General features: G+C 40.6%; 1 protein-coding gene across 5 annotated transcripts in view; it reads right to left on the bottom strand.

Annotated features, from left to right (window-relative positions):
- Ogdh (oxoglutarate dehydrogenase) overlaps positions 1–26,353 on the bottom strand; it is a 78,775-nt gene that overhangs the window by 12,754 nt on the left and 39,668 nt on the right. For 3 of the 5 annotated variants that reach the window (XM_047561675.1, XM_047561679.1, XM_047561676.1), the window contains exons 5-11: positions 25,159–25,203; positions 16,091–16,206; positions 11,816–11,970; positions 11,434–11,580; positions 10,831–10,921; positions 10,299–10,478; positions 5,063–5,191 (exon numbers count right to left, since the gene is read on the bottom strand). In XM_047561675.1, coding sequence (XP_047417631.1) covers positions 5,063–5,191; positions 10,299–10,478; positions 10,831–10,921; positions 11,434–11,580; positions 11,816–11,970; positions 16,091–16,206; positions 25,159–25,203 — 863 coding nt within the window. The remainder of the gene's footprint in view (positions 1–5,062; positions 5,192–10,298; positions 10,479–10,830; positions 10,922–11,433; positions 11,581–11,815; positions 11,971–16,090; positions 16,207–25,158; positions 25,204–26,353) is intronic. The other 2 variants (XM_047561678.1, XM_047561677.1) reach the window with 1 other exon arrangement.

Below are 26,353 nucleotides of genomic sequence, written 5' to 3'. Positions count from 1 at the left end.
ATCAGAGTTTAGTGGGGGGGGGGGGGGGGGGGGAAGAAAAAGAAACAGCCAGTCTACACAATCCTGTTATTTACTATAGAAATTGAACTTATAAAGTTCTCACAGGGACCCTTCATGGCTGTTAGATGAAGAAGCAGATGTACTTATCCTATCCCTCCTGCTAAGTATAGCTAAAACCCCTGGACATCATATAGAGAACAAATATAATACTCTGATGTTGGACAGAAGACGACAGATCATTAGGAATCTGTTTCCTGGGTTTTCTTTTTGCCTCATTATCTCCCACTGAGTGCTAGAAAAGTGGGTGTCTTGAAAACACCAACAGGAACAAAGGACCAGGGAAAAGACAGCCTGTCTAGACATGGAATGTTTAGACAATAAACAAGCTTCAACTAAGCATGACAAAAACAAAACACAACCATCAAACCTCCTCAACAAATTGGTTTTACCATTGACAATTAAGGCCAACTGTGGCCTACACCAATGGTGATCAGGTCATTAGGTCCCCAGACCCCTCAACAGCATGAGTGTTATTATAGTAGGCTGAGGAGAGATTGCACAACTGCCTAGCAGAATGAGGCCACATGGAGAACAGCATCTTTATGTGCATCTAATCAATCAAAAGTAAATGAAAGCCAGGTGTGGTGCATGCCTATAATCCCAGTTGCTTGGGAGGCTGAGGCAGTAGGATTACAAAGTCAAAGCCAGTCTCATCAAATTAGCAAGGATTTAAGCAACTTAGCAAGACACTGTCTCCAAATAAAATATAAAAAAGAGCTGGGGATATGGCTCAATAGTTAAGTGTCTCTGGGTACCACAAAAATAAATAAATATACAAATAAATAAGTGAAAGGAAGACCAGTAGAGTAGAGAAAGGAGAATGGGGGAAGGGAAAAGGGGAGGGAGAAAGGGGGGCACTGGGTACTGAAATGAGGTAGATCAAATTCTGTGCATGTATGACTGTCAAAATGAACCTATTATATATAACTATAATGCACTACCAAAAAAAAAAAAAAAACCACAACAACTGTGAGCTGAATAAACTTATTATCTCTATAAGTACCCAGCCTCAAGTATTTTGTCATAGCAATGGAAAATCAAACTACAGATTAGAAGAAAGAAAAATGAATAGAACTGCAAGACCTGTGGGACTGTTAACGAAAGACCTAATGTTCTAGTCACTAGAGTTCTAGAAAGAGGGGACAAATGTCTAAAATTTTCCACATTTATGAAGACCTAAAACTACATTATTTAAGAAGGTGACTGGTGCCAAATCAATTCACTGGGGGAAGGAACAGTCTTTTCTACAAATGGTGTTGGAACAACTGGTATCCATATACAAAAGAATAAAGTTGGGCCCTTTCCTTGTACCAGACACAAAAACTAACTTAAAAAGAAAGATAGGGCTGGGACTCAGTGGTACAGCACTTGCCTTGCATGTGTGGAGCACTAGGTTCAATCCTCAGCACCACAATAAAATTAAAAAAAAAAAAAAAAAGGAATAAATGAAGATATTGTGTCCATCTACAACTAAAAAAAATTAAAAATAAAAAAGGAAGATAGACGTAACAGATAAACACTATAAAGCTCTTAGAAGAAAACATTAGCGTAAATCTTTGTGATGGTGGGTCAAGAAACACCTTTTTTAGACATGACACCAAAAGGAAAAAGAGATAAGCTGGGCTTGATAAAAAATAAAACTGCAGAGTACAAGGCCCTGGATTCAGTCCATAGTACTAGAAAACAAAATCTATTGTGTTTCAAAGGACACTAAAAACCCTTATAAGAATGGCAGGAAATATTTGCAAATCATATACCTGATAATGGGATCATATCCAGAATAAAGAATTCTTCCCCCTCCAGCCCCCAGGAGAACTAGAAATTAAATCAGGAACTTACACATTAGGCGAGTGCTCTACCACTGAGCTATATCCCCAGTTCTCTGCCTCAGCCTCCCAAGTCACTGAGATTAACAGGCATGCACCATGCCCAATTTATATAAAATATTCCTACAACACAACAATAAAACAACAATCCAAGTTAAAAATGGGCATATACTGGGTGCAGCGGTGCATACTAGTACTCCTAGCCACTTTGGGATTGCCAGAAGGATTGCCAGTTTGAGGTCAGGCTTGGTAATTTAATGAGGCCCTGTCTCAAAATGAAAAATAAAAAGGGCTGAGGATATAGATATAGTTCAGTGGCACAGTGCTCCTGGGTTCAATCCCTAGTACCTGACATGCCCCTCCAAAAAGGCAAAATATCTGAATAGAATTACCCAAAGAACACATACAAATGGCCAAAAACTACATGAAAAGATGTTAAACATTATTAGTCATTAGAGAAATGCAAATCAAAAAGCATCTGACAAAAATAAATTCCGTGGGACTGGGGCTGTAGCTCAGTAGTAGAGTGCTTGCCTTGCACGTGTGAGGCACTGGGTTTGTTCCTCAGCACCACATAAAAATAAATAAAGATATTGTGTCCATCTACAACTAAAAATATATTTTAAAAAATATATACCTTTCATTCATGATAAATATTGTCCAAATTAGGAAAAGCTTAGTAAAAGACATCTACAAAAATCCTATAGCTATCACCATATTTCATAATACAAACTGAATACTTTGTCCAGAAATTAGGAACTAGGAAGGATTGTTGATTCTTCACCCACTTTAATGTGTTGAGGTCCCTAGCCAGTGCAAAAAGGTATGAAACAGAAAAACAGAGCATATTTTTATTTCCAGTTTATACTGGAAATAAGAAATATAACTATTTGAGACCATATGATTATCTATATAAAAAATACCAAAGTATTCTCAAAAAATGAAAACAAAAACAAAAACCAAAGACGCTGGGCATGGTTAGCATGTCAGCAGTCCCAGCTACTCAGGAGGCTGAAGCAGGAGGACCTCTTGAGACCAAGGAGTTTAAGACCACCTGAGCAACACTCTGGGTCATCTATAGATGGGGCTTTCTGAGTGCTTTCCTCTGTCACTGGCGAAACTGTTGAGGTTAACAGGACCACAGGGAGAACCACATATTGTAACCACCATCCTGTGAGGCAAAGTTCTGAGTAGGCATTTTTAAATTATATAAGAAACCACATAACTATACCATGACCAAATCACATTTCTTCACTGTAGAAGCCAAAGGTATAATAAGGATATGGCCAAGGCCTGGATTACACATTAACCCCGGGGCACCTGCTCATCCAGACCAAGAATTTATTCAAACCTTTTTCAGGGATTGATTCATTGGTCTTTGAATGCATATTCCTATTCCTTAAAATAAGTATTTAAAGTTTTTGGTGCCTCTCCTATTTGTTGGACTTGAAGAGATTACTGAACAGATTCTGCTATCATACTTTGCTGGGATTTATGTGAGTCTAGAGACTCATGAAAAACTCTTTCTTTTTCAGCTGTACTTACTTTTCTATCTAGGGTTTCCAATCCATCTGAATTGTCTTTTCTTTTTTCTTCTTTGACTACTACTTTTTTTTTTTTTTTAACTACTGGGGATTGAACCCAGGGGCACATCTCCAACCCTTTAATTTTTTTTTTTTTAATTTATTTTGAGACAGGTCTTGCTAAATTGCCCAAACTAGCTGGAACCTGCAATCTCCTGTCTTAGCCTCATGAGTCACTGGAATTATAATCATGCACCACCATGTCTGGCTTTTTAAAAATTTTTTTCCAGATTAAAACATTCTCCTGTTAAGATTTCAATCTCTACCTATTCTATTCTTGTTTATTTCTTTAAAATATAGTTCAATACACATATAAAAAAGTATGAAAATCCACATGATAAATAGAATTTGAGCCTGGAATAGAAAGGTACGCCTATAATATATACCAGTGATCTGGGAGGCTGAGACAGGGGTATCCCAAGATTGATGTCAGCCTGGGCAACTTAGAGAGCACAACCCTTTTACAAAATAAATTTTAAAAAAAGTAGGGGGTGCAGCTCAGTGGTAGAGACCTCCTGGATTCAATTCCCAGTACTACCAAATAAATAAATAAATTTTTAAAAAGGATGGAATTTGCTCTCAAGCAAATTAACTGGAAATAGTTCAAAGACTTAATCCTAAGTGCTAAAACTATAAAACTTTTAGAGGAAAATAGGGCAAAAACTTCATAACATTAGATATAGCAATGATTTCTTGGATACGATGTTAAAGACAGGCAATAAAAGAGATAACCAAATGGATTTTATGACAAAAATTTTGTGCAACAAAAGGTACTAAAAGGGTAAAAAGTTCACAGAATAAGAGGTCTGTATATTGTATATCTGATAAAGATTAATGTCTAGAAAATATAGAAAAGTCCTGTAACTCAAAGAAAAAAATAACCAGATTAAAATAAAAAGGTTGAGAATATGGACAAGTGGAACCCTTCTGCACTGTTAGTAGGAATGTGAAATGGAACAGTCACAGTGGAAAATAGTATAGTATTTCTCAAAAAGTTAAAAATGGGCCTATCATATGACACAGCAATTCCATCTCTGGTTGTATTACCAAAAGAACTGAACGTAGGATATTGAAGAGATGTTTGTATACCCATGTTCATAGTAGCATTATTTTCAATACTAAATCATAGAAACAACCCAAGTATCCATTGATGGATGACTCAATAAGCAAAATAAGGTATATTTATACTACAATATCATTCAGCCTTAAAAAGGGAGGAAATTTTGACACATGCTACAATATGAGTGGATCTTGAGAAAAAATCATACTTAGTGAAATAAGACAGCATATACTACGGTAAATAAGAATGGATAATAAGCTATTATAGGATCCCAGTTCCTTAAAGAGAAAAACAGCTACTTGGGTTCCTATAGGTCTAAAGGGAAACATTTTAAAAGAAAAATGCCATCTTAAACAAAACATTTTAAAAGAATAATGTCATCTTAAACAAAATTTCTCTAATTTAAAAATAAAAAGTTGTTTTCTGTGTTACCCATTTTTAGCAACAGACATATCTTTATAATTAGAAATAGTGAATATTCTAAACAACCAAGAGAACCCTCAGGAGAGACTGATTCGATCCTTGGGAGGTACCTGGTTGTTGACGACCACATGCACAGTGCCATGGGTGGTGTAGGATGGCAGGTCACTGAGGTGGAAGGTCTCGTACACAATGCCCTGGCCAGCAAAGGCAGCATCCCCATGCAGGAGGATGGACATCACCTGGAAAGCAGACACCAAATGTAACACATCTTGACCAATAAGACACAAGGCAAGTGGAGGATACTAGTCATAATTTGCTTTTCAAAAATAATGTTTTGAGATATTTTAAAACTTAGAAAGTTGCAGAAATGTACAAAGGATTCCAGTCCCTTCTTTACCCCGCTTGCTAACACCTTGGTATATTTATTCCACATCCACAGAACCCTCAATCTTGTCATCACCTATTCTGAACATGGGAAGAGCCACAGATCCAACCCACCATCCCTCAGCACCCCCTCACAACATTCTCCAACACACCACTAGACCCTCCCATTCCCAAGAGCAACACTGCCCACACCCACTCACTTCAGACCCCATGGGAGATAGGCCACCTCAGTTGTTACATCTCTTTTGTTGCTCCAATCTGGAGCAGCATCTGCATCAGGTGTGTTAATCCTGGTCACCTGACAGGTCACTATCACTATCAACAGGTCACTATCTGCCATTTCCCCTTAACTAACCAACTTCTTGGCAGTGAGTATAGTGGTAGTACTTTGTAAGGAGGAAACAGGATACAGGATGTGTCCTCCTCACACCTCATACTCCGAACCCCAGCTTCAGCAGCACTGACTGTCTATTTATGCCAGCTCCTTGGGTGGCTGACAGATGTGACCACTGATTTCTGCTACTCCTACAAGTATTGGCATTCTCTGTAAGGAAGAGTTTACCCTTCTCTCTCATATACTTATCTATATTAATACATACTGATGGCTCCTACTTTGACAGGTTGATGTAATAGATCAATACAATTAGTTATTCAGATGATTGGGTTGTTCCAGCTGGTTCCGTGTGCTCTAGACAGCCCATCTTCAGGGTACCTCCTTGCTTTCTGGAACAATGGCACTACAGTCTTACACTATGCTGTCCCTGTCTAGTCCTGATTACTACATCAGAATTTGGGATTGAGGACCAATACTTGTGTGTTTTTCACTAGGTCCTGTGAGCACAGAGTTAGAAAGTATGTGGGTGTGTATGCATGTGTGCACACATGGGTTTTTTTCTATATCTGTATGTATATATAATACAAAACGGAGTTCATACCATTACCTCCAAATTCCAACAGTTTTCTAAGCTGCCTCTCTCCATGATTATCAGCATCTCCAGCTGCCAGGGACTTAACTCCCACTGCCTGTAACAAATGTGCTCAGTATCCTTGAGAACCCCTGCTCCTTGGATACACAGGCTGTGACTTTCCCAACCCTTTATACTAGTGAGGGTTCTCCAGAAAAATAGTCAGTGGGGCTGTAGGCAGGCGGAGAGATTGTCGGACTGACTTGAAGGAATTAGGCAGGTATATTCAAACTCTACCGGGAAGGACAGACCCATGTGAGGATACAGTTGGAGGCTGCCAGCTAGAGGCAGAATTCCTTCTTTGGAGCTTCAGTCTTTCTTCATAGACTATGAGCTGAGCAGATGAGGCCCACCTACACTGTGGAGAATCATCTGCTTCACTAAAAGTTTGGTGATTTAAATGTGAATCTTGGGCTGGGGATGTAGCTCAGTGGTATAATGCTTGCCTAGCATGCTTGAGCCCCTGAGTTCAATCCCTAGCACTGTGGAGTATGGGAAGGGAGTGATGGCTGTATGGTCAATAGGTGACACATGACACTGCCCCTCACACCCTCTCATGCTGTGTCTCTGCCTATGGGCCTGCTGATCTGTGCCTTCCAAGTTTCCATCGCTACCCTGGTCATCTGCACTGTGCCAAGTCCTCCATGCCAGGAAGGGAAGGTCCACAGTTTGATTTTCAGGGACAAAATCTAGAAATTTTTTAAGCAAAATGGCACATGTCCTACCTTTTGGTGGAGGTGGGGGATGCTTACAAGATAGCTGGACAATGCACACAGTGTATGGTTTTCTCAGGGGGCCCTTGAGAGCTTGTAGCTTTGCCACAATACCCAGATTGTTGCCTTGTTGAGAGGAAAAGCAGTTGATATTAAATTTCATTTGCTCCTGGTCCCCAAGAGTGCTGTTTGCTTCTGAAGATACTTTTCTGTATAAACTCCACCTCTGCTGACAAGGGCACCTGAGGTCAGTCTCCTGCATGTGATGTTATACTGTGCAGCAGCAACCAAACAGAATCACCCTGTACACAGGTGAGGACTCTCCTTGGGTCTAGAGGCCTGACTTATACTTCTGGCACGAGTGGATTCTCCCTTTGCATAGGTCACACTATTGCACTAAAGAAATGCTTCTGCAGATACACATTCCAAGGTCACATTAGCATTGAGTCATATCAGGTAAGTTTCATAATATTGCACAGGGTTATGGGACAACCTAGGCCCCATTTACAAAACGTATACAATTTTTCACAATCACTGAGGGTTATATAACACACACACACACACACACACTAGTTTCCTGACTTCTAGATTTAACAGAAATTGAATTATTAGTGTTTAGGAGAACAGGCAGGAGGGTGAGACTGCTGATGCTACTGAAGACATGTAAGGGCTTGGGAAAAGGTGGCAGTAGCTCAGAAAATAGGCTGGGGTCAACTGCACTGAGGCCAGGGAAAACATGACAAAACATGCACATAGAAAGTACTACATCCTAAAACACAGATATTGATGGCTCAGACTTGGGTACATGTAGGTGTGCAACCGAATGGGGGCTGGCCATCCTCCTTGTTCTGGCATCACAAAAGGACCATTACTGTGACCACAGGGGGCAATTTTAAATATCCCCTGTCACTTCTTCTGTTATTTGATTCCTTTTCTTTCTTTCTTTAAAAAAAAAATATTTCTAGTTGTAGATGGATGCAATACCTTTTATTATTTTATTTATTTTTTATGTGGTGCTGAGGATCAAACCCAGTGCCTCATAAGTGCAAGCCAAGCGCTCTACTACTGAGCTACAATTCCAGCCCTCCTCTTCAAGATATCTCCAGCACACAAGGATTTCTGAAACCTTTGTCCCACTACTCAGCATGCTTAGCAACGTCATGGAAATGATACTGGTCACCGCAATGCTGGTCTGCCACGCAAATCTCTACTGGGATCAGCCCCTCACTGACACCCCAGTGTTGTAAAGTGGATATGGGGGCTGCATGTCTCCACATGCAGAGAGCTGAGGCCTCTCTGTCTCCATGTTTCTGTGGCTTCATTCAGACCATGAGTAACCTTGAAGCCATGGAATAACCTCTGAGTTCCTGTGATAGCAAATACCATCAATGAGGAATTGCTTCTACAAAATCACCTCAGCCTGCTCTATTCTCCATCCTCTAAACTTCCAAGTTTAACATTAGTAGACTTACAGTATTTTAAATTGTAGAACCTAGGAAAGTAATCCTGGTTCCACTGTATCAAAAGACCTGTGTTCCCTCCTGGGGACCCTGAGAGACTGACCTGCTTGCTCTGGCTCAATATACCCTTCAGTTTTGCTCACACCTTCCATCTCAACAGAACATTCGGCCCTTCCCTCCTACCTAAATCCTGTCATTGCTTCAACTAAATAGGACAAACACCTATTCTGTCAATAAGGAATTTGACTGCCTTTTATTCCTTATCCAACTGGAGTCCACTGCTATGACTGTGTCTTCTTAAGTTCTTTTCAGTTCATTCACACTGTTTCACACTGCATTCTTTTCTTTTCCCAGCATTAATTACATATACATATACATATATATAAATATATATATATATTTCTGATTAAAAAAGCAATATTAAAGCTGTGAACAATTCTTAAAATACAGAAAGGCATACATGAGAAAGTAAAAACCCCATTATCCTACACCCAAGAGCAAGTAGATTCATATACGTGAGTATCTATGTGTGTATGTGTGTAGAGATATGTGCATGTTTACACTGCATACTATTAGCTTCACAACACACATTCTTTTTCTAAAAATACAAGAGATCTTTGACAGCAGGTTGGTGGTACCTACTTCACATATCCCCAAAAAGCACACAGTAGATATAACAAATATCTGATTTTTCTGACTATTTGATGTTATGGTTTGGATCTTAAAGGTTCCCCAAAAGCTCACATGTTAAAGGCTTGGTTCTCAGATGATGGTGCTACTGGGAAACAGTAGAAACTTTAGGAGTGGTAGGAAGTAATTGTGGGAGTGCTATTTAAGGGTATGTAAGGACCCTGGTTCCTTCCTTTATCTTTTTGTTTCCTAGCTGCCATGATTTGACAGTTTTTCTTTGCCGTGAACATGCTTTGCTTCCTGCCATGCTATCTACCTCATGTGATGATGGACTGAAATCATGACCCAAAATAAACTTTTCCTCTTTATAAGTTGTGTATCTCAGGTATTTTGTCACAGCAACAGAAAGCTGACTAACATACTTGGTTTTCAGCTTATCATTTAAGTAATAAGAACTATACAATTTGTTACAAATAAGAATTTTATCCTGAGTTTAAATAAGGGCAAACAGTTGCAATCTGTGGAGGATTCACAAGAGTAGGTTGGCTAGGGCTGGGGTTGTGGCTCATGATAAAGTGCTTGCTTTTAGCGCATGTGAGGCGCTAGGTTTGATCCTAAGCACCACATAAAAATAAATAGATAAAGATATTGTGTCTATCTACAACTTAAGAAAAAAATAAAAGAGTTGGCCAGTCAATATTCAGTATTCACTGTCACCCATGGGAAAGCCAAGGCAGGACCTCCACCTACCCTTAGGGCTGTGCCCACCTCCACTGTGAATTCCTGCCCCAATCACAGTAGCACTCTGATGTCTGTCAGTCTTATGCTTTCTCCTTTAGGCTCACCCAAACTTTTCCCTTACAAAGACTTTCCTTTTCAGTGAAAATGTCTTTGTCCATCAATGGTAACTAACACTGACTCCTCTAGACATGGTGAAGACATAAGCCAACTTCTTGCCAAGTTTGATGCTTGTAATTTGGAAGAAAGCAGGTCTATAAGTCGTGCTTTATTTACTATTGCTACTCTTTTAAAATTGGTTTATAGTATTTTTAAACTCCAGAAACTTGTGTTTCTTGGAGACCTGGGCATGTGTGAGACATGTCCAGGTCTCCAGCTGCAGCAGTGAGTGAAGCTGTGTGTGTGTAGAATGTTGGGCTCAAGGGACATGCCTCTTAGGTCTCAGGGGGTCCTTACCTTTTTCCCTTCAGTGTCCCCACAGTAGAACTGCTCAGCTTTGGTCTTGCCCATGACAACAGGGTCAGCAGCCTCCAGGTGGGAAGGGTTTGCCACCAGGGATAGGGTGATATTTCGGTCAGTCACACGGTTGATCCTGCGGTGATACATGCCCAGGTGATACTTCATGTCTCCGGAACCCTGACGGTGCAAACAATATGTCTGATGCTGGCCAGATGGTCACCTGTCATGAAAGCCCTTCAGATGCATTTCTACAACCTGGACCCTAATGCAGGAGAATGAGGCAGCATTTTCCCAAGATCATCCCACCCAGGGCACAAGGAGAGGGTTCCCTAGTCAGCGGGGATGTTCTCACCTTCAGCAAGAGGAATGTGGGGTTGTCAGAGGGTTAGGTGGGTTGGCAGCATTGGTCCAGTGAAAAAGGCAAACTGTAAATTGTCCCAAAGAACTAAGATTCTGCTAAGCCTGAGCTAGGAGATCTCATGTGGACTCAGGCTACCATGCTGGATGTGTTGTCATACAGGAATCTCACCTCATCAGCTGCCTCCAGCTTTGAATCAAACTGACAGAAAATCTGCTCCAACTCCTTCCTGATGACATTCGCAAGCACGTTCAGCCGTCCCCTGGCACACAGGGAAACGTGAGCAGATCCTTAGGACACAGCTACTCCACCTCCTCATTTCACCAACACCCCACACCTCCTTGGTTTGCAGCCCAAGAACAGTTGTGATTCAGAGCCAATATGTGCACTGAGCCCCTGGCTACTAGGCATGCAAGTTCACAACACATGGGCAGCAGGAAGTATACAAATGCCACTGGCCTCTGGCCACCTTCCCTTCTACCCTTATATTAAAGAACAGTCTTTCCTTCAAGTTAGACCCTGACAAGGGCACTGGAGTCTAATTTTTAAAAAATTCAACAAAAAAACCAACATGAGTCTGAACCACATGTGGCCTTGGCTGTGAGAGTGATTCTCTAGTCATACTGACAAAGGGGTGGAAGAACCCTACAAATCAAGGCACTCTCATGTACCCTGTGCACCCTCAGCTCACTGACAAGCACTTGAGGAGGGAGCAGCTGCTCATTCAGGTTCCCCACTCCTGTGCCTCCAACACACCATGGAGCCCAGTAGTACCTGTGTGGCATTCCCATTATTACATAGTCCACTCCATTTTCACTTGACTTGTCGATGATGGTCTTGAGGGCAGGGATCAGCACCTCACAGCCTTCTAGACCAAAGCGCTTCTCTGAAGACCACTTCCGGTGCAAGAATTCCTCAAACCTGGACAGGGAACCAAGCACCTTGAAGAGCAACATCCCCAGTCCCAAAGTCAGACCTTCCTAAATAATCAGAAAATGCTTCAAAAGTTGATTATACTTGCCTGGCTTTCCTTTCAGCATACATGCAGCTGTGGCTACTATACCCACATCTGCCCACCCTGGTGGAAAGGCCCACACAGGCCCACATCCCACAGATGGGCCATAGATACCCTGAGAGCTTATGCTCTATACTATACCTGGTGGACCGCACAAGCCTGGCCAGCAGAGTTCGCTTTTCCTCATTGGTGAACTGCATGATCCCAGGGGTCTCAAACTTCTGCCTGATCCACTGACATTGCTCCAAGTCATTAATGAACATGAATTCCACTCCAATATGCTGGCAGTAGGCCATCTGTGTCCCGCCCAAAATAGGGGATACACAGGCATTAATGAACATGAACTGTACACCACTGTGCTGGCAATAGGTCATCTGTGTACCCTCCTACACCCTAGCAAAGGCATGTTTAACCAGGCAAAGCTGGATGATGAGTAACAACAGCCCACTCACCCAGAAAGTCAGGGAGGAGCAGACGTCCTCCTCCAATGCACCAGAGCTGGTATGATCATGAAAGCAAAGGTGGAGTGGGTGTAGCCATTGAGCAGCAAAGGAAACAGACTCTAATGTGGTCAGAGAGAGTGTACAGAACCCCTGACTCCAGGCTGTCTTCATAATAGCGACTCTGGTCCTAGCACTCACAGCTCCAACTCCTGGTCAGGGGCTCACATCTGTGACCCTATTTGGTTTTCATTAAACAGACAAGGAAACTGGCTGGCACAGGCAGCTAAAAGACTTGCTGGATAGGCGGTCAGGTACCTGTTCTCTTCAGGGTGGAGGTCAAAACAGACTGCCTGGTAGGGTGCAGGGGTGCAGGCCTATAAATCCCAGTGACTCGGGAGGCTGAGGCAGGAGGATCATAAGTTCTAGGCTAGACTTAGCAACTTAGCAAGACCCTGTCATGCCATAAAAAATAAAAAGAGCTGGGGTGTAGCTCAGTGGTAAAGAGCCTGCGGGTTTAATGCCCAGTACCAGTAACAAAACAAAACAGAAAAAACCCAGATGGCCTTAACTCACAAGTAAGGCCACCTACAATACTCTTAAGTCATTATCCTAGTCAAAAGTCAAAAGAAGGAAAATCACACCTAGAAATAAAATGTTGGGAAAGACCCTGGTTATTTAAGGTGTTTGTTTTGGTACTGGAAATTGACCCCGGGCTTTATGCACGACAGGTAAGTGCTCTGCCACTAAGCCACGTTCCCTAGTTCTTTTTACTTTGAGACAGAATCTCACTAATTGCCCAGGCTGACCTGGAATTTGGAATTCTCCTGCTTCATCCTCATGAGTTGTTGGGATTATAGGTATGTACCATAGTGGATAGCTTTTAAGGGACTTTGATTAATCCCAAACCATATCTTTTAATGACACCTAAGATGATAAAACTGGAAACTTCTAGATTGAATGAGACGCTATCCCTAATCTCAGAGCTGACATCAATCCACTATCCAATCTTTGCAGACATGAGAGGACCCAGCAGAAGAAAGTGTGCCTCTGTAGAAACCAGTTCCACAGGGGCTGTTAATGCCAACTGTCACAGAGGCATGCTTTCTTCTGCTGTGGTCCATGTGAGTGGCACACCTAGCAAGTAGCTTCCTGTCCACTTTCTCATCCTGAGTGGACAGGTGGTGAGGAGTGCTGCGGAAGGAGGACTCTTGCCTTTGTCACTACTGCATCCACCCTCACAGAAAAGACAGAATCATGCTGGGGGTACTGCTTAAGCTACTACTTTCTTCCTCTTAAGCCCGACATGCAAGATTTCCATTACTGAACAATTAGAAGTTCAGAGGAAACTACTCATTTAAAATCTCTAGCTGAGTGTAGCAGTGCACGCCTATAATCCCAGCTACTCGGGAAGCTGAGGCAGGAGGATCGAAAGTTCAAGGCTAGCCTCAGCAACTTTACAAGCCCCTATTCTCAAAATAAAAAAATAAAAAGGGTAGGACTGCAGCTCAGTGGTAGATGTGGCTGGGTTCAATCCCCAATACTGTGCAAGAAAAAGAAAAAAACACCTCTAGAAAGTGGTTTTTCTTCAACATTATCAGCATCACTTTTCTTAACTTAGAAAAGATTCTAGCCAGCGGATCACATGTTTTTCACTGTCCTTGGTTCAATCCTCTGGAGACAAGGGTGGCAAGTGGTGGATGCTAATTCTTACTTTTACTCTCTAGTAAGACAAATTTAGGAAGCCAAGAAGTAGCACTTCCTCTAATTTTTTTCAAGAGCCGCAAGATGACCAATATATATCATATGATCAACAGTTTAAGTTATTTAATTATACCACAACCTAACACATACATGTGCACGCACGCACACATATCCATAATCTACGCTGAGGGTACTCTGGGGACAGGATTTGGATCTTCTGGAGTATAGGCTGAATGCCACAAGCAGGAAGAGCTTATCACCAGGATTCTGTCATCAGCTGTTCTGGAAGGCATTCTTTGAACATGCTATTTGATCTCCACCACTTCACACTATGGAATCAGAACTACTCAGGACTCAAGACGCAGTGGAAGATGACTATAGGGGACTTTACAACCTTCCATTCCTTACCTTGGAAGGAAAAGGGAACACTGTGGCTTGTATTGGGATACAGTTTTCCAACAAGAGAGCATACCTAAGGAGCAGTTGCTGGGCTTCTCACAGAGATTCCTGGGAAGAGAAGGGGACTCTTGGTGTAGATGGCTCTCATCTGACTGCTGTCCTGAGAGGACCAGATCAACAGGAATGACAACAGGAAATAGGGTGGGACACATGTGCAGCCAAGCTACTGGGGGACAGGGTTACTTGGAGGATGACTGGTCAGTACGGGGGACTATCTGTGCGGTCTAGGTAACAGGAGAACTTCCAGATTAGCAATAGCATTAGCCATACTGCTTAATAATAAACCTTAGTAATTAAGAGGGATGAATATTTTTTTTGACCCAATATATTAAACATATTATCTTTTCTTTCTTTTTTTTTTTGGTATTGGGGATTGAACTCAGGGACGCCTAACCGCTGAGTCACATCCCCAGCCCTATTTTGTATTTTACTTAGAGACATGGTCTCACTGAGCTGCTCAGTGCCTCACTTTTGCTGAGGCTGGCTTTGAACTCAAGATCCTTCTGCTTCAAGCCTCCCGAATTGCTGGCATGCACCACACCTGGCTATCTTTTCAATACTGAAAAAGTTCTTCATATATTTTGCATATTCCAAGTGCTCAATAGTTACAGGTGGTTTGTGACACCCATGTTGAACAGGGCAGGACCAGAGTGTAAGGTCAGCGCAGTGATGACAGTACAGAGGCAATGGGAGGACTCAAAGTCAGTTCACCTCAGCCAAGCCTTACCCTCTCCCTCCAGTTGACCACTCCGTCTGGATGACTACTCCCTCTTGATGCTGGCACTGAAGTACAGTTTTTAGCCCTTTCTCTCCCACAAACTTGGAAGCTAGTAAAGCACCGCTAAGCTGCTTGTACAGTTGTAAAAAGCTTGTCACAAACCACAGTTAAGTGCCTCATCTGACATTCAGATCTTACGCACAACTCTTGTAGCCAAGTGTGTAACCTCTGGTTAGAATTTTAAATCAAATCTCAATAGCTGGAGCAGGGGTTAATCAGTGGGGTAGAAAAATTCTGACAGAGGGGACCCTGGCTGATTCTGATATCAGCCATGGCAGAAGCCCCTCAGGGAGCCAGGCTGGCAAGTGTGATTCAAACTGGAATGTTAAGGACATCAGGTGCCATAAATGTGTTCAGAACTATGAACACCAGGGCCAGCACTAAGTAACAGCAATGGCTAACACTAGGCTTGGGCCTCTCATCCAATTCATTCTTCCCTCTCGAATGGGCACAGCAGTTAACCCTCATACACAGGAGAGTGGCAATGACTTGCCCAGGTGGGAAGGACAGGACACAGGCAGCCTGATGCCAGAGCCAGACTCTCAGTTGCTGTCTATAATGAGCATTTAAAGGAGTCCCTGAGCAGGCAAAAATACCAACAAAGTCCAGAAAGACTGGGGGTGAGGGACCAGAGAAATGGAGTGAGGGGAGAATGGGGAATCACCAACTGCTCTCCTAGGACCAGTCAGTATGGGAAGTAATCTCTGGCTCCAGGCCTGTTTCTTGGGTGAAAAGGACGCTCTAGGAAGTACTGCACATCTGAAATACACCCCTATTTGGATTTGTAAACACAGAACTTTGTTGCCCTCTATAGCTAATCCAAAAAACAAAAAATAAACACACACAAAAAAACAGAACAAAACAAAAACACATAGGTTTCTATCTATAAAATAGTAAAAAACTGTGGCCCTTTTCCCTCACAGTTTTTAAAAATACAGGAGGGGAACTAGTCTTAAGGGCGCCCAGTCAATGCAGGCTCTTAGCAAGTCTGCTGCATTCTCCTAGAAACTGCTAGAAACTGTATGGCATTCTTACCTCCAGTCGACGGATGATCTCCCGCAGAGGAAGTGCTGACTCCTGTCCCCCGATGAACGTAGTAGTAGGCAAGTGGAAGACCTTGTCAAGGTCAGATTCATCCAGGCCATAGAACCCTGTGGACGATGAGGGACAGGGAACAGCCATGCGGAGACCACAGTTTACAAAGGAAGGGGAAGGGATGCCCCAGGGGAGCAAAAAGAGAAGAAAAAAAATCATAAAAAAACCCCTGATACATATGAAAGTAAATAATATTTTACAGCCAGAAACAAACTTTAGCAGAAAGTGGGAGCTGAGATTATTACTGGGTGTCACAGGTAAACCAGAATAAAGCTCCTATTATGCATGTATTAGTCCAATTATTTATAATTAGTGTACCAATTATTTATAATTTAGAGATAAATTTATTTCAAGGTCCCCAAAATAAAAACCAGTTTTGGGAGTGGGAAGAAAGAGCCATCAGAAGGCACTGTGAAAGTCAATCAAAAAGCAGAATTAAAAAGGGAATTAAAGTAGAAATGAGGACTTGATAGAGAACAGCAGATCATATATGAGTTACATAACAATAATATGTGTATGTGGTGAGAGACAAAGAGCTGGGGGACTAAGAAGTGGGAAACAGTAACCAGGGGCTGAACAGCCTATGGAAGAACTACCAGGCGCTGCCACACTGGGCATCAGTGAAGGGGTAAATAGTCCCCACCTCACATTAAGTATAGGCCTCTTCCTGGAATTCCCAAACTGCAGTCCTAAAGGTGCTCTGCAGAAAGTGTTCACAGCAGCACTCTCTATAGAGAAGATGCCTCCTCAACCAAGAACATTTTTTTCTGATAAAGAACAACAATGAAAGGCTCTATTTTTGGCATTCCAAGCTTGTTTCATCTCAAAATCATTATTGAAAGAGAATATAAAAGGGTACTGAAGGTTCTATTGCCAGTTTGACACCTACTCTGAAATAATCTATTGACTGGAAAAGGGCAAGAACACAGTATAAGATTACGAGCACTTGAATACCTCACACCAGCACTTCAGGAGGTTCAAGAAATGAAAGATGAACCTGTAAATAAATACTCAGCAGAGTCTCCAACCTCTAACTAGATGAGATGAAATTTTCTTTTCCTTAATTAAGTGTAAATAAGAGCTGCTGTGAAACATAAACATTCATAACCATGGACATGAATCTTTGGGGGGAGTTTGTGAAAATGTATGTTGCAGGAGCTGGAGATTTAGCTCAGTGGTAGAGCACTTGCCTAGCATGCTCAAGGCCCTGGATTCAAGCCCTAGCACTGAAAATATATGTTGCCAGGTTCCAACGCTAGTATGGACTTAGGTGATCAAGAATGACCCAGGAATCTCTCTAGGTGATTCCAATTCAATTTGAGTTTGGGAACTACATCCTTTGTTTATTTAACGTATTAGAACAGCCTTTTTTTCCTTCTTCCTCTTTTTGCCTTACTGGGGATCAAGTACAGGTCATCATGCATGTTAAGCAAGTGCTTTACCACTGAGTTACATAAAGCCCTTTTTTTAAAATTTTGAGACAGGGTCTTGCTAAATTGCCCAAGCTGGTCTCAAATTTGCAATCCTCCTGCCCAGGCCTCCTGAGTAGCTGGGAATACAGATGGGCACCACCATGCCCAGTTTTACAGCAGATGTTAAGTCCTAAAAGCAAGTTCTTTTTCAAGTTTTTTCGCCCCTTAATTAAAACAAAAGCAAATCTACCTTTTTTTATCCTGGAGAATGGTGATGGCAGAAATGGCTTAGTTAAGTCTACCCACCTGTTTCCTCCTGTTAACTCTACTGACAATAAGGACACAACAATGTGAGTGTGAGAGGTGTGAAGCAAACACCTCTCACCACTTAGAGCCCAGCTTGCCAGGAAGAGTCTCATGGTATTTATGGAGGAAAATCAAAATTGTTTTTGAGAAACTTCAAGCTGATGAAAAAAACTCAGGCCAGGGATTATCAAAATAGTGTTTTTTGTTTTGTTTTCTTGGGTTTTAACCCAGGGCCTTCTGTATGCTAGGCAAGCACTCTATTTTTTTTTTTTTTTCCCGGTGCTGGGGATCGAACCCAGGGCCTTGTGCTTACAAGGCAGGCACTCTATCGACTGAGCTATCTCCCCAGCCCCCACAAGCACTCTATTACTGAGCCTTTTTTATTCTGCACCAGGGTCCTGAGAAGTTCCTGGGGCTGACCTTGAACTTGCAATCATCATTCCTCAGCCTCCAGTAATCCCACAGATGGGATTACAGGCATGCCCCATGGCACCTAGCTAAAATAGTGCATAATTTGTTGAGAAAATATTTGGATCATGAAATTAACCTGTCGAGCACATGCCACCAGACGAGAACTGCATTTGAGAACTGCATTTGATGTGCTCACTCTCTCAGCATAAACAAACAATGAAGAAGGGGACTCAGCAAATGACAATATTCTTTTAACACTCTGAATTCACAGTTTCTGGGCTGCACTACTAAGCCTCAGAACCACTGGTTCAATTTCTAGTGTTTCAGTCATTTGAGAAATCAAACCTACAGATAACTGCTTTGGGAAGGTGGAGGTGACATATTTTTCCCTATCCCCTCTTTAAGTACAATTAAAAACCCTGGATATTACATGTAAAAAAAAAAACAATCCCCTGAAAGGTGGAAAGGGGCAAAATAGCCAGGGAAGTCCCTGGGTTTCCTTCTGCTCCAATATCCCAGAAATGGAGCAGAACCAGCATCTCAGAAATTCTCAGAGGGGCAGATAACCAACACCCAAAAAAGTTGCTCTCTAGCCAAAGGGCCAAGAGTGGGACAGCCTACTAATACAGAAACCATTTAGACAATTACTGCTTTATACCAGTCAAAACCTCACAGAAAACACTATGTAGCTACACTCACCAGGCTCTTATGAGCCCAACCTCCAACCTTTACCCCAGGGTTTCAGAGAAGGTTCAAGAGTTAGTCCAAAATTTCCTCCTTAGGAGATAAAGCACTAGCTCCAACCACACCTACAGGAACAAGGTAGTGCCTTCCTCCTCCCCCAGCAGAGCAATGTACAGAGGACTACTATTAATGGAAGACTTAAATAAGATCCTAATGTGTGTAACTCCCCAAATATCCTAATTTTGACTTTAAAAAAAGTTACAACATGAATCAGGAACATCTCAGATTGCATGAGAAATGATAACCAACAAACAACTACATCATGATGGTGAAGATATTAGAATTACCTAAGATTTTAATGGAGCCATCATAAAATGACTTCTATGAGAACTTATAAACATAATAGTGACAAAAAGATACCAAATCACAAAACAAAGTCTTGGGAAAAATTTCAACTTTATAAAAAACAACTCACTAGAGAAGCTCAACAGAAAAATGAAGGGTTAGAGAACAGTGAATGTAAAGTCAGAAGATTAGAAACTAGTCAATAAAAAGAAAACAAAAAATGAACAGTCTCAAAGAAATAAGACACTATAATAAAAGATTTCATACACATATGGATCAAGTTCTAGAAGCAAAAGAGAAAGAAAGGGTGGCTATATGTGCTTGGAAAATGATGGATGAAAACTTGCCAGACCCAGCAAAATGCTTAAATCCATAGTTTTAAGTCGAGTGAATTCACAGGACAAACCCCCCAAAAATCCATGCCAAAACATCATAGTCAAAGCTTCTGAAACTTAAAAACAAAGAAAAAAATCTTAAAATCAGTCATCATAAAGTGATATCTTAACTACAAGAAAAAGGCAGTTTAAATGATAGAAGATTTATCAGAAACCTTGAAGGATAAAAGGAAGTGGCATACTTCTCCTTTTTGTGGGGGCAATACTGGGGACTGAACTCAGTGCCTCTGTACTTGCTAAGTACATGCTCTATCACTGAGTGATACCACCTGCTGCCTCAAGTTATTTTTAATGTGATTGTCTTAAAGACAACAAGTGATTGAGTCATATATTTTTAAAATCTACTCTTCCAATATCTGCCTTTTAATTAAATATTTAGATAATTTATATTTTATATAATTGTTCCTATGTTAGGGCTTAAGGTATGCCATTTTATTTTTTGTTTTCTGTTCCATTTTTCTTTTTCTTTTTTTCCACATAAGGGAGTTTATTAAGCAAACAGAGTGCCTCCCTGCAGGGGTAAGAGAGAAAATGAGAGGAAAAGAAAGAGAATGAGAAAGGGCGTGCGCTAGAGAGAGAGTGAAAGCCAGGAGGATAGAGAAAGTGAGGAGGAGAGAAGGATCTCCATTTTTCATTTATATGTGTCCCCCCACCACCTTCCTATGGGTCAAACATCTTTTATAATTCCATTTTTATTTATCTATGGTGAGTTTTTTCTTTTTCTTTTTCTTTTTTTTTTTTTCAGTACTGGAGGTTGAACCCAGTGCCAATACACACTAAATATGTGCTCTATCACTGAGTTATACCACCAACCTCAAAATGTTATTTTTATTTTTTAAAATACTTTTTTAGATGTTGATGGACCTTTTTATTTTATTCATTTATTTACATATGGTGCTGAGAATCAAACCCAGTGCCTCACACATGCTAGGCAAGTGCTATACCACTGAGCCACAACCCCAGCCACTCAACATGTTATTTTTTGTTCTTTTTTTTTTTTTGGGTGCTGGGGATCGAACCCAGGGTACAAGGCAAGCACTCTACCAACTGAGCTATCTCCCCAGCCCCTAACATGTTATTTTTAAAGTGACTATCTTAAAATAAATAAAGTGACTGACTTTAGACTATAGATAGCATATGTCTGGGTCATATAGGTTTTTTTTCTTTGAGGGGCTGGGGATTTGAACCCAGGGCCTTATGGCTTGCGAGGCAAGCACTCTATCAACTGAGCTATAACCCCAACCCCCGGGTCATATAGTTTTAAAATACACTCAACACGCTATATCTGCCTTCTAATTAATGTATTCACATGATTTATATATTTAATATAGTTGATACTATGTTAGGACTTAAATATGCCATTTTATTTTTAATTCTTTGTTCCATTTTTTCATTTCTATGCTTTTCCTCTTGCCTTATGTTGGTGGGTTAAACATTTGTTTTTTATTTTTTTGTACCAGGGACTGAACCCAGGGGTGCTTTACGTCTGAACCACATCCCCAGCACCTTTATTTTTTATTTTGAGACAGTCTCACTAAGTTGTTGAGGGTGGTTTTGACTTGAAATCCTCCTGCCTCAGCCTCATGAGCTGCTGTGCTTATAGGCATGTGTGAATTAAACTTTTTTTTTTAATAATTCCATTTTTATTTACATATGGTGGGGTTTTTTTTGTTGTTGTTTTCTTTGCAGTACTAGGGATTAAATCCAGGGATTTGCACATTCAAGGAAAGCACTCTATACGACTGTGCTACATCTGCAGCTCTTTTTATTTTATTTTGAGACAGGGTCTCTCTAAATTGCCCAGGTTGTCCTTGAACTTGCAATCATCCTGCCTCAGTCTCTACAGCACCTTAGATCACAGGTGTGTGCTATCACACAAGACTAGCAGCACACTTTTCAATAGATGAAAGAAAAGGATTCTGTCTACTCAGAATCCTATATCCAAAAATATCCTGCAGGAATGAAATAGAAATCAAGAAATTCTTAGATGAAGAAAAGTTAGGTCTGCCCTAAAAGAATAGAAAGAAATTACTTAGACAGAAAGAAAATGATAAAAGGAACCGTAGAAAGGATAAAAGAACACAAAAAGAAAAAAAAAAAAAAAAAAAAGTGAGTAAATACAAATTTCATCTCGGGAGTGCTGAATTATGTTTGGTGGTTGAAGCAAACGTAGAAAGAGTGGTGTGGATCTAAAAGCATGCAGATGAACTATTTAAGACAATATTATATGGAGGAAGATAAAGAACTATAAGAAGAGGTGAGGTTTCTACACAATCTGAGCTGGTAAAACTAACATCAGTAGACAGTGATAAGTTATATTTATGTAATGTAATACCTACATCAACCAGAAAATATAGAGAAGAGGTTATTTTAAAAAACACTATCTGTAAATAAATAGAAATGTTTTTAAAACAAATATGAAAGTTCATAGGACTGGGAATAAAAACAAAAAAATGAAAAGCAACAAAAAGAAAACAAAAAATAAAATATTAAAGATAACAAAGAATAAAACTATAAAATATGACAGTTTGAAAATACAAGAATGGAGAAAATAGGGGCCAGGGAGATAGCTCAGTTGGTAAAGTGCTTGCCTTGCAAACACAGGGCCCTGGGTTCGATCCCCAGCACCACCAAAAAAAAAAAAAAAAAAAAAAAGAATGGAGAAAATATCCTATGTAAACATTAATAAAATGAAAGAACAATTAATGTCAAATAAAAATTACCAGAGACATAGGAGACATTACATCATGAAAATGATCAATCTAATAAGACATAGCAAACCTAAAAATATGCATACACCAAATAAGAGAGCTATAAAATATGTGAACCAAAAACTGATAGGATCAAAAGGAAAAACAGACAAACTACACATTTGTAGTTGAAGACTTCAATACCTAACTCTCAACAAATGTTTAAAAAAACTATGCAGAAAGGCAGCAAGGATATAGGCAAACTCAGTAACTGTCAACCAACAAGTTTTAACTAACAGCTAGGTGAGGGAGCACAACCCAAATATTCAAGACGCTGAGGAGGGAGGATTCCAAGTTTGAGACCAGAGTTGGGAACTTAGCAAGACCCTGTCTCAAAATTAAATAAAAAGGGCAGGTGATCTAGCTCAGTGGTAGAGCACTTGGCTAGCATGCCTGAGGCCCTGTGTTTAATACCCAGTACTGCTCCCCGCAACCAAAAAAAAAAAAAAAGATTTAAAACAGATCTGATTGACTGACATATCTACATTTATTTACTTTCAGTACTGGGAATCAAACCCAGGGCATCATGCACAATAGGCAAGTGTTCTACCCTGAGCTATACTACCAGCTCTGACATTTATAAAACACTCCAACTAACAGTAACATTCAAGTTGCCATGGACATATGACAAAACAGCCAATATAGTGGGTCAAACAAACAAATGTGGCAGAACTGAAATCATACAGGGCACACTGTCCAACCACAAAAATCAAACTAGAAATTAGTAACAGATGACAAGAAAATCTCCAAATACTTAGGCACTAAAGAACACACTTCTAAATAACCCAAGTCAAATAAGAAGTATCAACAGACTCAAACTAAAAACTAATAAAGAGCAGAAATCAATGCAATTGAAAAGAGCAAAGCAACACAGAAGCACAAATGAAAGCAAGTGCAAGTCCCCTGAAAATAACATGGAAAAACTGCTTACAAGACTGACAAAGAAAAAGATATAATAACTAACATAAGGAATGAAAGAGGATGTGCCCACAGAATCTCCTGATATCAATAGTCATATGACTAAAAGTAAATTTAATTCATAAATTTCCTGAAAACTTTTTACTGAAAAAGTAATCTCTAAGTCCAGAGGGTTTTGCAGGAAAATTCATATATTCAAAGAATTAACACCAATTCTATATAATGTCTTTCAGAAAACAAGGAACACTTCTCAACTTCTCCTAAATGGATAAGTTTAACACACTTCCTATCAAAATGTGAACAAGTTTTTAAGTAGACACTTATTCTAAAATTTACATAGAAAGAGAACAGTCCTAGGATAGTCAAAACAACTTTAAAAATGGAAAATAAAAGTTCAGTAGCTATGGTAATTAAAACTGTGTGGTACCATGGAAGGACAGATACAAGATTAAGAGAAAATAGAAAACCCAGAAATAGATCTACATGAGTCCTACTGATTTCTGACAATGATACAAAAGTAACTCAATGAAAAATATTTGGGATCTAGGGCTAAGAAAAGAGACTTGACAACAAAACACCATACCTAAGAGAAAAATTGATAATCTGGATGCCATCAAAGTTAAAAATTGTTGCTCTGCAAAGACCTTATTCGCCAGAGTGGAAACAATCAAGAGGTCCTTCAGTGTGTGAATAGTTAAACCTTAACCGCACTACATCCATTCTATGGAATTCCACTCAGCAGCAAAAAGGAACAAACCACCGATACATACCAACAATCTGGGGATATCTTTAGAAAACTATGCTGATTGAAAAATGCCAATCCCAAAAGGTTACATACTGTGTTTTTCTATTTATATGGCAGTCCTGAAATGATGGAATTACAGAAATGGAGAACACAACAATGGTTGTGACAGGTTAAGTGTGGTATATGGGATTGGGAAGGAAGGGATCTGTGGAGTCCTGCTGCGATATGTGTTGCAGTTTTACAAGCTGGCACCACTGAGGAAACTGGTTAAAGCACTTAAGATCACTCTCTTATTTCTTAGAACTGCACATTAATCTACAATTAACTCAAAATAAAAAGTTGAACTAAAAAGTAGCATCTCACAGACATTTGTCTAAGACAGAAGAAAAAAGAACATCTTAAGGAAAGCCCGGAGTGGAAGGAAGAAACTGGCCACAGGCTGCGGGGATGGGAGGAGATGACAGGAGGCCGATGGCTCCAGCACTTCAACTCTGGATTCCTCAAGGGTGTTCTGCCCAGAACCAAGGGGACATAAAGAGTTCCCAGAAAGTTTTTTTATTAATACTCTCTTGTCCTTCAAACATGGGACATTTTGGAAATCTTGTCTAAAATGCCCAGAAAACAGAATCTGGAAGAATCCAGAGTCTAGCCAAAGCCACAGTACACAATGTGGAGGGCAGGACAAGCCACCATGCAGAGCTGATATGGGCTGAGGTTTCCAGTTGGCTGCAGCAGGAGCTAAAGGTGAACTATGCTGAAGATGGAAGTTCATAGTGAAGCAATGAAGAAATGCATGTTTAGATGAAGGATGTTCTTCAAAACACAAATTTAACAGAGATAAAATGACACTAGATACATAGCTCTACTTATTGGTTAATAACTAAATGAAGGGAAAAAAGGTATTTCAAAACAATTAACAAACTTTAAAATGCTGATAGAAGTTGTGTCAACTTTCCCCAAATGACATGCTAGGAAAAGTTGCACATCCTATTCAAATGAAGTCCTGAACTCCAGAAAGGTGAAAGGCTCATTATTTTCATACCTCCTACTGTTAGCATTCGAAGTCGTTCCTTGAAAACTGCAAGATCTGAGAGGCAGAGTGGGGTAGCATGGGTGAGCGCAGAAGGAAAAAGACAGGTGAAAGTTAGTTTAAAACCCAAACAACAAAACCCTACACCATTATCACAGTTAACAGGTAGCACAGACACTGTCACATGGACACACACACTGAAGGAGACAAGGAGGGGTTATGTAGTCAGGGGATCAAACATTGGAAGTTGTTTTGGTAAATGTGGGACTTGTTCATAGAACAGCTGGAATAAGGTGAATTAGGAGAGGCAGCCCCTCCCCTAACACTGGGAAGCCATCAGGCAGCGTCATTTGATCTCCTCTCCTAGCCTGCAGAAGGTGCAAACACAGTGCTCTTCTGGGAAGTTACATACACCCCCATCTAGCAACTGTGGGATGAAAAACAGGAAAAGAAAATGAAAAGGACTGATTTGTAGGGTAGCCATTTATCAGAACAGAATTCAGATAGTTGTCTAGATGCAAAACCTTAAGATTCTGAAGGATTCTAAAGAATAAAAGAACAGTCCTTAGTCTTGCCTCACAAGATGGCAAAACTGGAACAGAGAGCTTGGGAGTTGGGAATATCCCAGGAGTCCCAGCTGTACACAGCTGAACATAGCTGCACATTTTCTTTCTACCTGTGAGCTTTTCAGTACATTTCCACCCTATCCATACTTTTCCTGAACATTAGTGAAAGTCAAGATATTTATCTAGATACATAAAATACCTAACCCATAGCCTGAATTTGGTGGTTAAGGGTCAGGAACACAGGTGGTAATGGATGCACAAAGGGACTGATGGTTCAGCACTGAGCCATGGTCACTGTCACTGTCACTGTGAATGCTCTCTGCTTTGGGCATGCAGAGAAAGGCCAGTTAAATGCTTCCTTTCACGCTGGTGGTGAACAACAGTTGAAAAGTATGGGTGTGTAAGAGCTGGAGGAGACGGAGCTGCTGGGGATGTGGGTAAGGCAGCTCCAAATGAAGCACAGGGAAGTGAAGTTGAAGCTAGTGTGACAAGGTTTACCAGTTCCTGGCATCTAAGTCAAAGATCCTCTTAAATGTTAGGAGTTACTGAGTTTGATGGCACACACTGTAATCCCAGCAACTCAGGAAGCTGAGTTAGGAGGATTGTCAAGTTTTGAATCCAGTGTAGAAAACTCAGAGAGA

This window comes from Sciurus carolinensis, chromosome 8, assembly GCF_902686445.1.
Source record: "Sciurus carolinensis chromosome 8, mSciCar1.2, whole genome shotgun sequence".
Lineage (NCBI taxonomy): Eukaryota > Metazoa > Chordata > Mammalia > Rodentia > Sciuridae > Sciurus > Sciurus carolinensis.
Note: the sequence above shows the minus strand (reverse complement) of the source record. Positions and strands in the feature narration are given on the sequence as shown.